General features: G+C 35.5%; 1 protein-coding gene across 4 annotated transcripts in view; it reads right to left on the bottom strand.

The window, feature by feature from the left end:
- ntrk2a (neurotrophic tyrosine kinase, receptor, type 2a) overlaps nucleotides 1-15,735 on the bottom strand; it is a 52,435-nt gene that overhangs the window by 33,017 nt on the left and 3,683 nt on the right. The window contains exons 2-13 of one of the 4 annotated variants that reach the window (XM_058785495.1): nucleotides 14,896-15,255; nucleotides 13,669-13,743; nucleotides 13,512-13,583; nucleotides 13,371-13,439; nucleotides 12,825-12,967; nucleotides 8,281-8,417; nucleotides 6,716-6,848; nucleotides 5,897-6,196; nucleotides 5,761-5,787; nucleotides 5,441-5,452; nucleotides 5,316-5,353; nucleotides 3,821-3,920 (exon numbers count right to left, since the gene is read on the bottom strand). In XM_058785495.1, the coding sequence (XP_058641478.1) occupies nucleotides 3,821-3,920; nucleotides 5,316-5,353; nucleotides 5,441-5,452; nucleotides 5,761-5,787; nucleotides 5,897-6,196; nucleotides 6,716-6,848; nucleotides 8,281-8,417; nucleotides 12,825-12,967; nucleotides 13,371-13,439; nucleotides 13,512-13,583; nucleotides 13,669-13,743; nucleotides 14,896-15,104 (1,315 nt within the window). In that variant the 5' untranslated portion in view covers nucleotides 15,105-15,255. Of the gene's footprint in view, nucleotides 1-3,820; nucleotides 3,921-5,315; nucleotides 5,354-5,440; nucleotides 5,453-5,760; nucleotides 5,788-5,896; nucleotides 6,197-6,715; nucleotides 6,849-8,280; nucleotides 8,418-12,824; nucleotides 12,968-13,370; nucleotides 13,440-13,511; nucleotides 13,584-13,668; nucleotides 13,744-14,895; nucleotides 15,720-15,735 lie in introns of those variants that run through there. The other 3 variants (XM_058785494.1, XM_058785493.1, XM_058785496.1) reach the window with 3 other exon arrangements.

Below are 15,735 nucleotides of genomic sequence, written 5' to 3'. Positions count from 1 at the left end.
GCCACCTTGCTCTCTAGACATCCCATAACGGTCATGCGCTTGAATGCTTGAATGCACTTGAATATTGAATGCTCTCTTCACAATAATGAAGCATCAGTGCGCTCAGAAACACTGTAAGTGACCTTGACCTGCCGGCTGGATTTTTACTGTGCTACTGCGCTCAATAAATCCAACATCCACTGCCTCATATAGATCAGGGACACTGAGTCATGGTAGTTTAAGATAATGTGAGCTTATTTATTTAGAACCTAAATATTATATTTGTTTTACAGATACAAGATTAGTGATCTAGTATGTTGTGTTTCTTAAAGCAATACTCTGCACTCAAAAGAAGGAAAGCTCTATCTATAGTAACTATCATAGAAACTCGTTTTGACTCATGCTTCGGTTTGTAAAAGTAAGAAAAAACTGCTTTTACAGTAATGCTCTAACAATGGAAGTCTATAAGGCAAGTGTATCAGATGCTTTAAACGCAGAATTATGCAGCTTGTTTTTATGCAGCTTGTCTTCTGTATACAAATGTGTTAGTTTAGCTGTAAATTCATATTGTAGTGGTGTACATGCCAACACAACCTCATGGCAATTACTATTTTACATTTCAGCAATTAGCATCTCATTTTTATGTTTTTATTTAATCTACTCACACCCCAGTAACGGGGTAACTAACAAGGAGCAATACATTTATTACAGTGTTTCTTAATCTTTGTTAACTTTTGTTAAAAAGTTGATGAACTAACAATAAACAGCTGTATTTTTATTTATTTATTTTAATTCAAGGAACAATTCTCACTATTAATTAACTGCTTATTATCATGCATATTACTAACATATTGGTTGTTTATTAGTACTTATAAAGCACATATTAATGCATTATTCTGCATGACCATATTTTAGATCCCTAAATCTTACCCCAAACTTAACAATTACCTTACTAACTATTAATAAGCAGCAAATGAGTTTATTGAGGCAAAAATTGTAGTTAATAGTCAGAACTGGACTATGAAATAAAGTGACTAGTATTTTACTAACCAATGTTAACAAATGGAAAACTATTATAAAGTTTTTACCAGTTTTTCTATATGTAAACAGACTTTATCTAACATCCATTTGAAAGTTACAGGTTTACCAGATTTACAAAGTCATGCCAGAAGATTCAAATTGAAAGAAGAAATATTTCAATTATTCATCCTTCACATGTAGCTGGCTATATGTGAAAAACAGTGTGTTTTAAACTTTATTTCCAATGCAAAGCCTTGCCCTAAGGACTTCTATTATAACATTATTATACCATTATATATTATAACATGTTCTTGGTCAGTTTAAGCTTTGAAGGAAGCGCAAGGAACATTCCTATAAAAAGCTTCTCGTCTGATGGTGGAGAGAGGAGAATTGTGGGATAGTGGTTGAGGTGCACCTTTAGTTTGTTAACCAAAGACCACGAGTCCAGGACTGATGATACTTCTGACCTTGACAAGCTTTATTGATTTTTTTGATTCGTCCAAACCAGAGAAAACTGATACCTGCCCTCTGAATCATTGATAAGCAGAAGGTTGCTGACTCTCTCTCTCTCTCTCTCTCTCTCTCTGTGTCAGGCAGATGGAGCGCTGCATCTCTGCAGACAGCCTCACTTCCTGAACCTGAGGGCTACAATTTCACCTCCTTCCATTCCCACTCCACTTCCTCTCCTCTCTCAGTGGTGCACGGCTGGCTTTTCTATAGACTACTGTGAGACGCTGCATTTGTGTGTGCATCTACAGTGGAAACACACTGGAAATCTGGTATCAAAAATCTAGAACGTTTTCACTCAAATTGTGATTCTTATGATATAATTTTAATGTAGAAAAATGCTAAATATGAGCACTGAAAGCACAATTAGAACCAAAACAATATAGAAATTTAGCATGAAACCTTCATATAGGTAAGTAATCATATATTTTGTCCTTGTAGACAACCAAGGAGGCACTTACACACACACTCAAGACCACTGTGCGAAAATAAGCCCCTCAGGACGTCTAACTCAACACTTCCTCTCAGAGAAACCACAAAAACAATCACACGCTCTCATTCTGACCAAATGACTATCAAGCTGTCAGGAGCCAAGACAAACGCAAACACTCGTTCAAGTGAAAAAGACCAGCCGGCTTAACGTTCAAGCATCAAACTGAAAATCTGCTGCAGAGGTTAATTAGTAAATTACAGAGAATGTGCGGAGATTATTTGCTAAAGCAAGCGGCACTATTACTACTGCTCAGGGTTAGAGATTTGAACAAATCTCTAAAGATGTGGTCACATTTAATGATGTTCGGCGAAATCCCAGACTGCCCTCCTCCAAAAAATAACTCGTATGTGCAGACAGCTTATTATAACCTATACTTACACTGTTGTAAAAATAACGGCAGTGTCGTATTGCGTCGTCACGAAATGACGTGTGACTGTCACTGCTGTCATCAAAATGTGGATTCATTTAAACGCGATGTGTGGACTTTTTACACCGTCCCTTACCCACAATTATTCCTATTTCCAATTCACAAAATTTACATGTACATGCATTTGGCAGATGTTTTGGAAAGCGATTTACAGATATACATTTATATACATATTATCAGCACGTGTGTTTCCGGAGATCGAACCCATGACGGTTGCGCTGCTGCAACACAATGCTCTACCAATCAAGCTACATAAATCCTAAATCCTAACACAGATAAAGAGCACTGTGCATTAATATGAACGTTTCTGTGGCATGTCTTGCTGTCGGTAGGGGTGCTAATTTAGTAAACGCTCCAATGGGTTGTATTTCAGGGAAATGATAAATGACCTACACAGTCGTTGGAGGACGAAATCCAGTCATTTCATTAGGAATCCATACAATCTGGGAATTTTGTGTGGATTCGCTGTGTTAACCAAACAGAAAGTGAAATTTGTGTGAGCTGTGCTTTATACATTGCTACACTATTGACCACAGGCAATGAAATTTCATGTGACTGCACTTAACAGTATTAAACTTTGGTGTGTAAATCTTCATGCATCACAGATACAAATAATTGTGGAATTTGTTGAAGACAAAGTGCAATTTCTTTTCAAGTGCAATTACTGTGCAATTACTTTTAGCGATTAAATTTACAATTTCTGCCTGCTGGACAATGAAATGGGCAAAAACAATTCTTAGGTTTCTATTAAAAGAGCGACCCAAGCAATATCTAGTGACCAGAATATCACAGAGACTCATGATTGAGTTGTTTTGACTCAGGCTAGTAAGTAACCACCTAGCAGCCATTCAAAACACCCTAGCAACCACATAGAGATAGAACAGAAACTTCTCAGAGCACCTTAAACACTGTACAGCAATGGTTTGGCAACTAGCATTGCAACAGCAACAACTGCACTTTCATAATTCACTTTCATAATTTTCTCAAGAAAATGTATATAGCTTCTAAACAAGTGAAACAAAGTCATCCCTCCATAACACAATTCACATGTTTATTCCCTATGAGAAGTAATTTAGTCAAGAAGCATGGCACAAACCATTGGCAGAGACAAATGAGAATGAAAGAAAACACTTTAGTAGTCATCTATAGTCAATAAAGATGATTCAAAATTAGTGTGCACTTCAATATTCTCTATATTAGAAACACATGTTATAGTAGATTAGGTGTGCATTAGTAATTAGTAGAGCTCATTAGAGTCAAAGCACAGCCTTCCTTTAGCATTCCTCTTTATCACAAAAGAAAACCCACTTATTCGCCCAGAACAATGCGTCTTTCCAGAGCTACAGTCCGTAATGAAGCTTTGGCAGAGCCGCGCAGAGCTGAGAGGTGCTTACCTTTGATTCCAAACTTTGAGTTGCGTCCAAATTTCAGAATGACGAGCATCAAGATGAAGCCTGTGAATGTGACCGCCGCAATTCCCACGACCACGTACACCTAGGAGCAGAATGAAGAGTCTTCAACCAGCATTCAAAGCTTCAAGCACAGTTGGGTGAAAAACATGCACTCTGAAAGTAAAAGACCTTTTCCTTAAGGATTTTGTGACAATTGTCTCTTACGCAAGTCATTTAGTTTATAGGTTTTGAGAGTTTACTGTGCTAAAAACTGATTGGGCTTCTAGAGGTCACAAATATATGGCTTAATAAATACAAAGTTTTGTCATGAAAGTCTAGATGGTGCAGGCCGATAGGTTATTATAACTCAATCTGATATGATCACATGACTATTCACATGGAGCAGCTGATTGGTTTCTTTCTCTTTAGCAGCCAATGAGCTGCTCAGCATTCAAATACTCGACTAATGCTTGCTGGAGCAGTTGCAGTGCGCTTCAGGACCCTCCGCCTCCCCAGCTCCACCTGTATAGATCTGCTATGGGGTGATTTCATGTATGTTATATATGGGAGTTATTTCATGTGCAGCATGAAATGTCTGCGGATGTATTGGCAGTAGCAAGTCTCGAATCAGATCTATTCCGCCAAGACCAAACACAATAAAATTGCCATGTATATTACCATGCTAAACTCACAGAGAGTAGTCATGACATGAATCTCTTTCTACGCTGAAAAAAAACAACTTATTTTTCAGTTTACCAAATGTTTTATCTCAAATACTATAAGTAACTTAATTTTCCACATAAAAACCCATGTCAGAACAACAGAATTCCCCCAAATTGCCCAAAATAGTCAAACACAGTTTCTGAATAAAGAATTTCATACTGCTGAAATGTTAAGGGTTTGTGAGTTCCCAGAATGCACTGCAGCATGAGTAAAATAATAAGAATAAATGCTGTTGGCTGACTTTATTTAAACATCTTGTTTTGTAATTATTGTTATTTGTTGTGTTGTATTGAGAAGACTTAAAATCTAAATGCATCATGTTGCCTTGCTTTTTAATTTTATGATCCATTTTTATAAGTGTGACGTAATGAAATTTATTAAAAGCTTAGATTGTGAAATTTGATGAAATACATTTGAAGCTGCTGAAAAATGATGATAAACATACACTATTGTACACACATTTTATATCAATGTGGCTAGACGCTCCATTGTTTGTTAAACACAAACAGCCTAATGGACTTTAATCCAATTAATAATATTAATAAAAGCAACTATTTAAAAACATCAGTGTCATTTATCATATTGCTGTCATTTTATAAGAGGAATGAGCTACTTTAGGGTGTGTGTAATAATGACTTTATGCCAGTTTATGGCTTTTAGGCACTCCACTTTGCATTGTGAGTAAAATCATACTACAACCGTAACAGGCATGTTTCTTGATCATGACGCAGGAAAAACTCAACAGAAACTACACAAATAACTGAATTTTACTCACAGCGACTTTGTCCTCTGGCTGTCCAAGAGGAGTGTCATCTGTTAGAAAGAGAGGAAACACTAAGATACATGTGCTTTCAGACTACAGATCTATAATGTGCATGTTCATGTGTGTTTCGTTCATACCTGTAGTGGGATCTCACACACAAAAAGACAAACAGAAGAAGAATAAACTTTTTAATGACTTGTAATAAAGACTTAATAACATTATAATAAGACATGTATTACTTAATAAATGACTAACCATGGAAAGTTGAACATTTTGTCAACAATACCTGTGTAACCTGATCAAAACCCATACAACTTTTTTTGTGTGGAACACAAGTAATAAGTCTTATGTGTTTAAAATGACAAATAAATGATGTCAAAATCTACATTTTTGGCGAACTATGATAATTATTGACATTATTCTATCATTTGATTATGAAGTCTTAAAAGAGACTCACCATAATACAGCGGATCAGTAACTGATTCTGATGGATAAACATGGAAAAGAAAGCAAACAAGGCAACTTTTCAGACACTGTTACACTCGCATTTACTGTAATTGTTTTGATTTGCTTGCATGCAAATTTCAGCTTACCATTCCAAGGCTCGTGCATGAAATGCGCAAATACTGCCTTGCGGTCCTCTCCATATCTATTACTGGCCAGCAGTGTGTATTTTCCATTGTTGATGTGTGTGGGACTATCCAGGTGTAAGCACCCGTGGTACTCGCCCTCTGAGTAATCGTGGATCATGGTGCGGATAAAGGGGCCCTCCTCCACGGGTTTGCCGTTTAATAACCAGCTCAGTTTAGGCTCTGGGTTGCCTGACACGCTGAAGGGAATGCACCAGTGGTGGTCTGAGACTGCATCCATCAGCTTGCTGATTGCAGGTTGAACTGGCATCCCAAATAAATGGCACAGATAAACACACAGCAGAAATGACATACAAGCATTAATAATAATAAAACATTAATGCATTTCAATAAGAGGTATTCAGCTACTTGAAATGCATTATTAGCTGATTAAAGAATCAAATTGAGGAACTTCTGGTTGCTAATGAATTGAGTAAAATTAATATCACAGAAAACAGGATTTTTGTCTCTTTTAAAGTAAAATCAATAAATAAAAATAATAAATAAAATAAAAATACAGTCCGCTCAGAACATTTACTGAAAAATAAGCTGCAAAAATGCCCAAAAAAGATTTTAAATTGCAATAATATTTCATGATATTACTGTTTTTTTAATCAAATAAATGCAGCCTTGGTGAACATAAGAGACTTCTTTCAAAAACATTCAAACTTAGGTAGTGTGTATAAATTATTATTATTATTATTTTTTTTAAGTATAAATGTGATTTCCAGTATAAATGAGTAGTTATGCCAGTCTTATGCAATAATTCTCTTGGTAACTTACACAGTATGTCCAGATCCACAGAGGCCTCAGCCTCTCCCACCATGTTCTCAGACCTGCAGGTGATTTTGCATCCGTTGTCCAGGGAAGAGACATTCACGAGTCTGAGCTCTGACATCTGACCTGAGCGCTCGTGCTGCAGGTGTGAGTTGCAGCAATGTCAATATCATTTCTATTTAAAGCCTTCATGCAATTCAACTCCTCCCTATTTACAGAATTCTTATAGCCTTATTGTGCACAATTCATTGTTGCATGTTATTCCAAAGAAAAAACTTGTCTTTAATCAAAATGCAATCACTTGCTACTCCTCTGAAATGACTTTCTTTTTCCGTTGGCGTCACTTAGGCGGACGATAATGTTAACCAACAGCTATTCGTGCATTGTTGTTTTTGTGAATATCCTGTTACGCCACATTAAGAAAATGGTTTGCAAATGATTGTTTATATTAACTTTAAGGTTTTTGTGCCCTGTTCCATAAATCAAAGCCTTAAAATCTGTTAAAATCAACAAAAATTCCATATTTTACATATTATAAACGCGATAAATAATTACAAGCAATCTTCTCAGTAAACTCTAAAGCTAATGTCACATAATAAGAAAGGCGTTAAAAATGCATAACTTTCATAATGAATCATCAAAATGTCTAAGGGCTGAAAAATTCTAGTTCCAGAATAATACACTCAGAAACCTCTGAAAATACCTCGCAAAACAAATCTTCTAAAATCTGGCAAGACATCACAAACATATTTCTACTATATTCATTTGTTGTAGTGAAAATAAATTGTGTGGCTACCCACGGTCTGTATGGAAGCTTGTTTCTGACATTTTATCTCACAATTCAGACTTTTTCCTGAAATTTTGAAATTTCTGGCAATTTAAATCTAAATCTCGCAAATCAGACTTTTTTTTCTCAAGTTTATACGTTTTTTCTTTTTTTTTTTGCTTCTGCCATGAAATAAAAACATGAAAAAAGATAGATGCAACATTTGCATTTATAGCTCACAATTCTGCCTTTATTCCTCAGAACTGTGAGAAATTAAAAAAAAAAAAAAAGTTGGAATTGCGAGAAAATAAGTCAGAATTTTGAGATATAAATTCAGAATCACAAGAAAAAATTCTGAATTGTGCAATATAAACTCCCAATTTGGATTAAAAAAAAGGCAGAACTGATAGATTTAAACTCAGAACTTCTTTTTTTCCCCGCAATTCTGACTTTTTTTCTCTGAATTCTGAATTGACATCTCGCAATTATTATTATTATTATTTATTTATTTATATTTTTTAAGTAAATGCAACTTTTTCTCTCACCATTAAGACTTTTTCCCCCTAGCAATTGCAAGTTTCAAATCACAATTTTGATTTTTCTTCTTAGAATTGCCAGTTCATACCTCGCAACCCTGCGTTTATGTCTTGCAATTCTGAGTTTATATCTCCCAATTCAGATTTTTTTTTTTCTCAGAATTGAAAAAAGGAGAATCAGGATGAAAAGAAACTGCAAGAGCCACTTAAAATTACAACTTGATTGTAAATTTGAAACTTCGTCAATTTGAGATGAGGGTTAGAGTTACCTCGTACGTTGAATTTAATTTGCAGGTGGTCCAGTTCAGAGTAGGTGTGGGCGTTCCTGAGGTGTTGCACATCAGCGTCACATTTAACCCTTTCTGCATGGTCACTTTAGTGGGTTTCAGAGTCACAGTGGGGAGAACTAGAAAAAAACCACCACAAACCAGTTCATACACTAATTAACAATCAAGAATTACTGTTGAAAAAAACTCTCATTCTTAATCAGTACCATTGGTTTTATTTTAAATATATATGTAAAGGTCCTCAATACATATGTGGTTTGAAATAAATTAAAACCAGAATTTTTCAGAAGTAGTCTGTTTACCATTCAGGACATAATGTGCATGGAATGACATAAATGGCACATTATTATGCATATCTGCATCTTTGTCTCATGGGTTGTTGTATTTCTTGGCCTCACGCTGTTACATCATTACAACAGCAAACATACAAATATACACCATAAATATACATACACCAGATATTGCCTGAACAAACAGATCTGATCTATCTGTATTACATTACAGTAAATTATATTGTTTTGAATGACTTAAGACAATTATTCTTATTATCAGCCATTTTCAAAGTATATTTAAAGTGACACTGAGATACGTATTTGATATTTTAGCTCAGAAACTGAATCGCTTTAAATAAATGTAAAAAAAAAGTAAATCAATTTTTTTAACATGAATACATTTGACATTTTTTTTACACATTTTACACATTTTTGTGATCTATATACATCTGTATTATATTTCATTATATTATATTGTTTTGAAATGACAGAAATCTATTTTTATTTTCAGGTTATATTTAAAGTGACACTGACATTTGATCTTTTAGTTCAAGAAATGTAATCACTTTTAAAGAAATCTAATGAAAGTAAATTTCAACATAAATGCATTTTAAAATTTTTTGCAAATCATTTTACAGACTGTTAAAAAATACTTTTTGTGATTTATATTCAGAATCAAGCTGTATTATATTATTTTATATTATATTACTGAAGTAAACGATTTTAAATTGTGTTCTAATTTGATTTCTTATTTAGAGTGACACTGAAGTGTACAACATGTCTCATATTTTAGCTCAGAAGTCAGATCACTTGTGCTTTTCCATCTGCATCACAGGAATGCCGTTCTCGCCCGCGGGCGCTCCCGCTAAATTCAAGGCCAAAGAGTGCAGACAGCTCTGACCGGCTCTGTCATGAACAGACAGCCAAATCAGATCTCTATCTCTAGCTGCTCTCAGGCTGCAGCAATTGACATCCTTATCACCGTGTCCCATGGCATCGCTTGCTCACGCAACTTTGATCATTTCATAAGAATCATGTATGGTTTCTTATGCTCTTAATCCTGGAGTGATTTTTTTAGCATCCACCACACACAGCACAGACCTTCAGCCTGTTCAGACCAGACAAAACCGTTTTCACTCAGCAACTCTTTATCCTATGAATAGTTCACCCAAAAGCGAAAATCTGCTGAAAATATACCCTAAAAAAGTACTATTTGTCAAACAATTTTCACTCAGAAATAAGAAAATGTTTTTGCTAGTAAATTTCACAAAGGAAGTAACTGAATTAAATGCGAAATTCTAAAGTATAAAGACTGAAATATTTTTTTGTAAAATATATTCCAATAATCCTTGTTTTATTTACAACTTCGAACGTTTACTTCCAGGCCATCCAATATGTAGATGAGTTTGTTTCTTTATTGGAACAGATTTGGAGAAATGTAGCATTCCATCACTTGCTCACCAATGGATCCTCTGCAGTGAATGGGTGCCGTCAGAATGAGAGTCCAAACAGCTGATAAAAACATCACAATAAACCACAAGTAATTAACACGAGTCAAGTCCATCAGTTAACATTGTGAAGTGAAAAACTGCTTGTTTGAAAGAAACCAATCCATTATTAAGATGTTTTAACGTTTGCTTCTGGCCAAAATCCATAATCCATAATAATGCTCCCTCCAGTCAAAAGGTCCATCTCCTGTTGTCCTCTCACATCAAAATCCACCCACATATTTGTTTAAAAATGTTTTGGATTGTTTTTGCTTGAAAACAGAGCTTAAGCTGTTTTTCTCTCTAGATTCAGGGGCCGGTTGCATAAAAGGTTAAGACTAGTCTTAAAAGTTAGTCATCTCATTTTTTTTTATGGCCATAATATTTTAAATTGAGTTACATTAAATTGTAGATTAGTCTAAGTTAAATGCAAAAATAAGACCAATTACCCCTTTGCTAATTGCTAGTTTGTCAAACTTGTTCTTAAGACACAGTCTTAACATAGAGGCTAAGTTTATGCAACTGGCCCCAGACAAGACGACTTTTTAACTGGAGACTGGAGTATTATGGATTAAGGACTTGTAAATTAGCTGTAGGCAACAGTTTTAAGTTAAAAACCCCATAATGATGGATTATTTCCTACAAACACACAGCTTTTATCTTCTCAAGATGTTAAGTTATGGACTGGGGTGGTGTGGATTACTTGTGGTTTATTGTGATGTTTTTATCAGCTGTTTGGACTCTCATTCTGACGGCACCCATTCACTGCAGAGGATCCATTGGTGAGCAGGTGATGTGATGCTACATTTCTCCAAATCTGTTCCAATAAGGAAACAAATTCATGTACATATTGGCAGGCCTTAGGGTGACTAAATTTTAAACACATTTTCATTGTTGGGTGAACTACTCCTTTAAAGGGATAGTTCACCAAAAAAAACTAAAGTTCTGTCATCTTTTTCTCTAGTTTAAACTACATTGGCAAAAAATCTCTCATCTAGTCCCTCTAGATGTTCCAAAAATGGTCAATTGAAACGATTCACTGGAGCAGCTCATTTTCTTTCATGGCACTGAAAAAAAAAAATGCAAAAGAAAGACAGTGTTTGGCCACAGGCCAGCAGACACTCAGTGCTAAATGTCTCAGTGTTTTTGCATTCTGGGGATCCCCCCCCCCGTCTGTCTCTATTTTTCCCTTTTCCTCCCTCGCTCTCTTGTCCTCTCTTCCTCCCTCGAGGGCCTTCTGCTGTGGTATTGCTTAAAATAGGCCTGGCTGGAGGCTGATCTTTGGATCAATAATTATCTGCGTCTCAAGCCGCAGTCATAAAACTACAGCCTGGACAAATCACATCTTACCAAACAAACAAACCTAAACTTCAGTCTTAAATATTAGATGACCACTGCTCTGAGTAAAATCATAACAAGCTTCCTTTTAAGATATGATTCTTAGTTATCCAGGCCATAGCACATTGTTCTAGTAAAGTCTTTCTAGTCAGTTGTTTCATCACTGAAATGCATCTAGTTGACAACTAGTTTTGACAGATTAAATTCATGGTATATCTTGTAATGAAGAACAGTTTTGGTATTATTAACTAAATTAAAACTTATTAACTGAAACTAATATTAAATATGTTTTCATTAACTGAAATAAAGCTGAAAAAATATTTAAATATTAAATGAAAAACGTAAAAAAATAAAATAAAATAGAATTAGAAATGCTGCCTTGGCATCTAACTGAAATAAAACAAGTTTAAATAAAAAACTTAAAATGTATCAAATTAAATAAAATATAAAATTAATTAAATAAATAAATAAATATTTTTAAATAACACAAATGACAAAGCATATACAAAACTAAATATAAACTAAATAACTACCAATAAATAATATAATATTATATAAATAAAATGGTAACACTTATAGGGACCAATACTCACTATTAACTAGTTGCTTATTAGCATGCCTATTATTAACATATTGGCTGTTTATTAGTAATTGTAAAGCACATATTCTGCATGACCATATTCTACATCCTTAACCGTACCCAATACCTAAACTTAACAACTACCTTACTAACTATTAATAAGCAGAAAATTAGGAGTTTATTAAGACAAAGGTTGTAGTTATCGGTTTTTGTTAATAGCGAGAATTGGCCCTTAAAAATAAAGTGTGACCAATAAAATAAATATTAAAATAACACTGATAAACACACATGACACCCTAATATATATATAAACACACATGAAACCCTCATATGTTTATCAGTGTTATTTTAATATTTATTTTATAAACACATTTATGCATCTTTTACATATATATATATATATATATATATATATATGTAAAAGATGCATAAATGTGTTTATTATTATTATTATTATTATTTAACTCTTTCCCTCATGTCTATTTCAAGTGTGATTGTTTGTTTGTTTTCCACCAAAACAGACACAATCTGATTTTCCCTGACTATTTTTGACCCTTTCCCACCTTTTCGAATTAAACGCACTTACATAGGATACAACACTGTGCTGCACTTGTTTACAAGCTATGGGTGAATGCCTTTACTTTTTAACAGATCAACAAAACAATCTGTGGTGCAATTTGCTGTAAACACGGTTAAATTATCTGAAATGATCAGGGGTTTTGTTAAAACTAAACTTCAGCAGCACCAGAGAGTGCAAGGCTTGACACAATATTTGCTCATATTACTCATTCATCATTAGTTAATGGGCCTCTATCCTCATCTTTTTTTTTTTTATCATCTAATTCTTACCACAGTTAGGCAGTGTGAGCGTAGACAGCGCTATCCTCATTCCTCCCTCCTCCACACACAGCAGGTCCTCGGCCTCCTCTCCTCTCCACTGCTTCAGCCACACGTTTTCACATATGCACTGCAAAGGATTGCCAGCCAGCAACCTGCAACACACAAAGACAGTGAAACATGCAGTACAAAAAACACTCACCAGAACACAAATAACTACATGTAATCTGATAGGACTACATTATCATCAGTATATATCATTACAGTGTACATGAATATATTCCGGATTATCGGACGATATTTTTGAGAACATCGACAATGATTGGCAACCAGTACTATTGACTGCAAAAATTCCCAAATTTACCAACAACCTTGCAAATTCAATCAAATATTTTTTTAATAAATGCTACTTTTGAATAGCTTTTATGTCAAATAAATGTTTAATAGTATATTGTGCGAACACATCATTTGCTGCATTCATTGTTTTTATATTAGCAAAAACAAAGCAAACCAAAACTAACCACATTCTGTAATATATCTTCAATAAAAGAGACTCACAGGTATGAAATGTTTAAATGACGAAACGTCCTCCAGGATAGATTGGACAAATTATTCTCTTTGAGATTCCTGTAAAAGAACACAACGATCAGCGCTGACAAAAGCATGTAATAAAACATACTCCAAAACCAAAGCACTCACAGATATTGTAGTTTCGGGTTGCTCTGAAAGGCCTGCCTTGAAATATACGCCAGCCTCGTGTTTGTTACAGTTCTGCAGGACAACGCAAACACGGATGTCAGAAATTTCCATCTCACAACATAAAGAACATAAAAGCTGTCCCACATTTTATACTCACAAATTTCTGAGGTTGTGATACGAGTCGAGATCTTTTTCATTAATGGATTTGAAGCTGCTTTGATTTGCAATGTATCTGTAAAGAGCAACAAGAACAATCTCGCTAAAAGAGTGGTCAAGGGTAAATTCCAACACAAAAATACTTCATCTTTTAATTGAATTAATTCATTAATTGATCCATAACAATCTAAATCACTTTGGTAACACTTTACAATAAGGTTCCACAAGTTAATAATGTATTAACATGAATGAACAATGACCAGTACATTTATTACAGTATTTATTCATCTTTGTTAATGTTAGTTAATGAAAATACAGTCGTTCATCGTTAGTTCATGCTAATTCACAGTGCATTAACTAATGTCAGCAATGCATTAGTAAATGCTGAAACTAACATTAACTAAGATTAATAAATGGTGTAGTAAGTATTGTTCGTTCTTACTTCATGTTAACTATAAGCAGTTAACTAATGTTGAACCTTATGCATAATACATTAAGTCATTTTTTAAAGATAGAAGTAAAACAGTATTCCTGTTCTGCTGGTCTAAATTTAAACAAATGCACTTAAGCTCTAGTGTAATTTAAACCGCAACTAATTTCAAAATACCTAATTAAAGTCAATCAAAATGACAGACTGATTTATAGCTTTTGTGTAAAACAGTCAACATAAGAGAAGCAGCACTGCAGCAGTTATAATTGAGCAATAAGCAAGTGTACTTATAAATGTGACTCTGGACCACAAAACTAGTCATAATATATAGTCATAAACCTGAATAAATAAGCTTTCCATTGACGAATGATTTGTTAAGATCAAGAACAATGTTTGGCCAAGATACAACTATTTGAAAATCTGGAATCCGAGGGTGCAACAAATCAAAATATTGAGAAAATCGCCTTTAAAGTTGTCCAAATGAAGTTCTCAGCAATGCATATTACTTTACAATTGTGTACTTCTTTATGATCTTTACTTAATATCCTAATAATTTTTGGCATAAAAGAAAAATCGATAAATTTTACCTCTACAATGTATTGTTGGCCAGTGCTACAAATATACCCGTGCTATGACTGGTTTTGTGGTCCAGGGTCACATATGACTTTGGCACAATATCCTAATTCGAGTAGCCTACAATAACCGGATGCATCATAGAAATTAAGCAATTGCGCACACAGCAGTTAATTGAATGACACAACATGCATCATCTTCTGTGACCTCTTCTTCATAACTTACATGTCTGTGATGTTCTCCATCTCTGCCTCGGACTGTAGCATGGGAAAAGCCATAATGCTGCGCTCCGCATCCACGCACGAGATCCGCGCGCCGGTGCACGTGCAGAGCTCCGGACAAGCGGCACCGGGCCTCCAGAGCGCGAGCAGCAGCAGCAGAGCCCAACCGAAGCCCCAGCCCGCCATGCCGAAGCCCCCCGACAGCAGGCTCATCCCTGGGTCCTCGCCTCCAGATTTAAGACCCTTACAATCCAACGCGCGGAGAGAGCGCAAAACACACGCGCCCGCGTCGACCTTGTCTCGCGTTTCTGTCTACGTGAAGTGTGCGTATTCCTCTCCTCCTCTCGCCTGCGTTTGTCTCGCTCTGCCAAAGATGAATGACCGAGATGTTGGCGTTAAATGACGCGTCCGCTGAGCTCAGATAAGACGCGCTCTTGGGAAGCGCGAGTGCTGGAGTGAGGGAGCGCGAGCGCTGGATGATGCGCAGCGCGTCTGAGGGGAGGAGACGAGGACAGGAGATCATTCAAACGCTTCATTGATTATTGACAACGTGTAGCAGCATCCTTACACCCATCAAGACTTAGGACTTTAAGGCGTAGCCTATAATAGTGGATAATTCGCATGTTGTGGTTTCGTTATCAGGGTTGTCGTCTGATCTTCTTACGGGCGTGTTTCTTAGATTAAGGTAATGCCAGTCACTAATCAGCGAAGCGCTAGACGGATGAAGTTTACTCACAGCACTAGTTGTGTTTCGTTCGTGGAGGAATCGTTTTTTAATGACTCTTTAAATTAACGAATTGTTCTCGTGTCTTCTGTGCACTGACTCATAGTTCTCTCTCTCTTT

Source organism: Onychostoma macrolepis, chromosome 08 (genome assembly GCF_012432095.1).
Source record: "Onychostoma macrolepis isolate SWU-2019 chromosome 08, ASM1243209v1, whole genome shotgun sequence".
Classification (NCBI taxonomy): Eukaryota; Metazoa; Chordata; class Actinopteri; order Cypriniformes; family Cyprinidae; genus Onychostoma; species Onychostoma macrolepis.
This window is presented reverse-complemented; position numbering and strand designations above follow the sequence as displayed.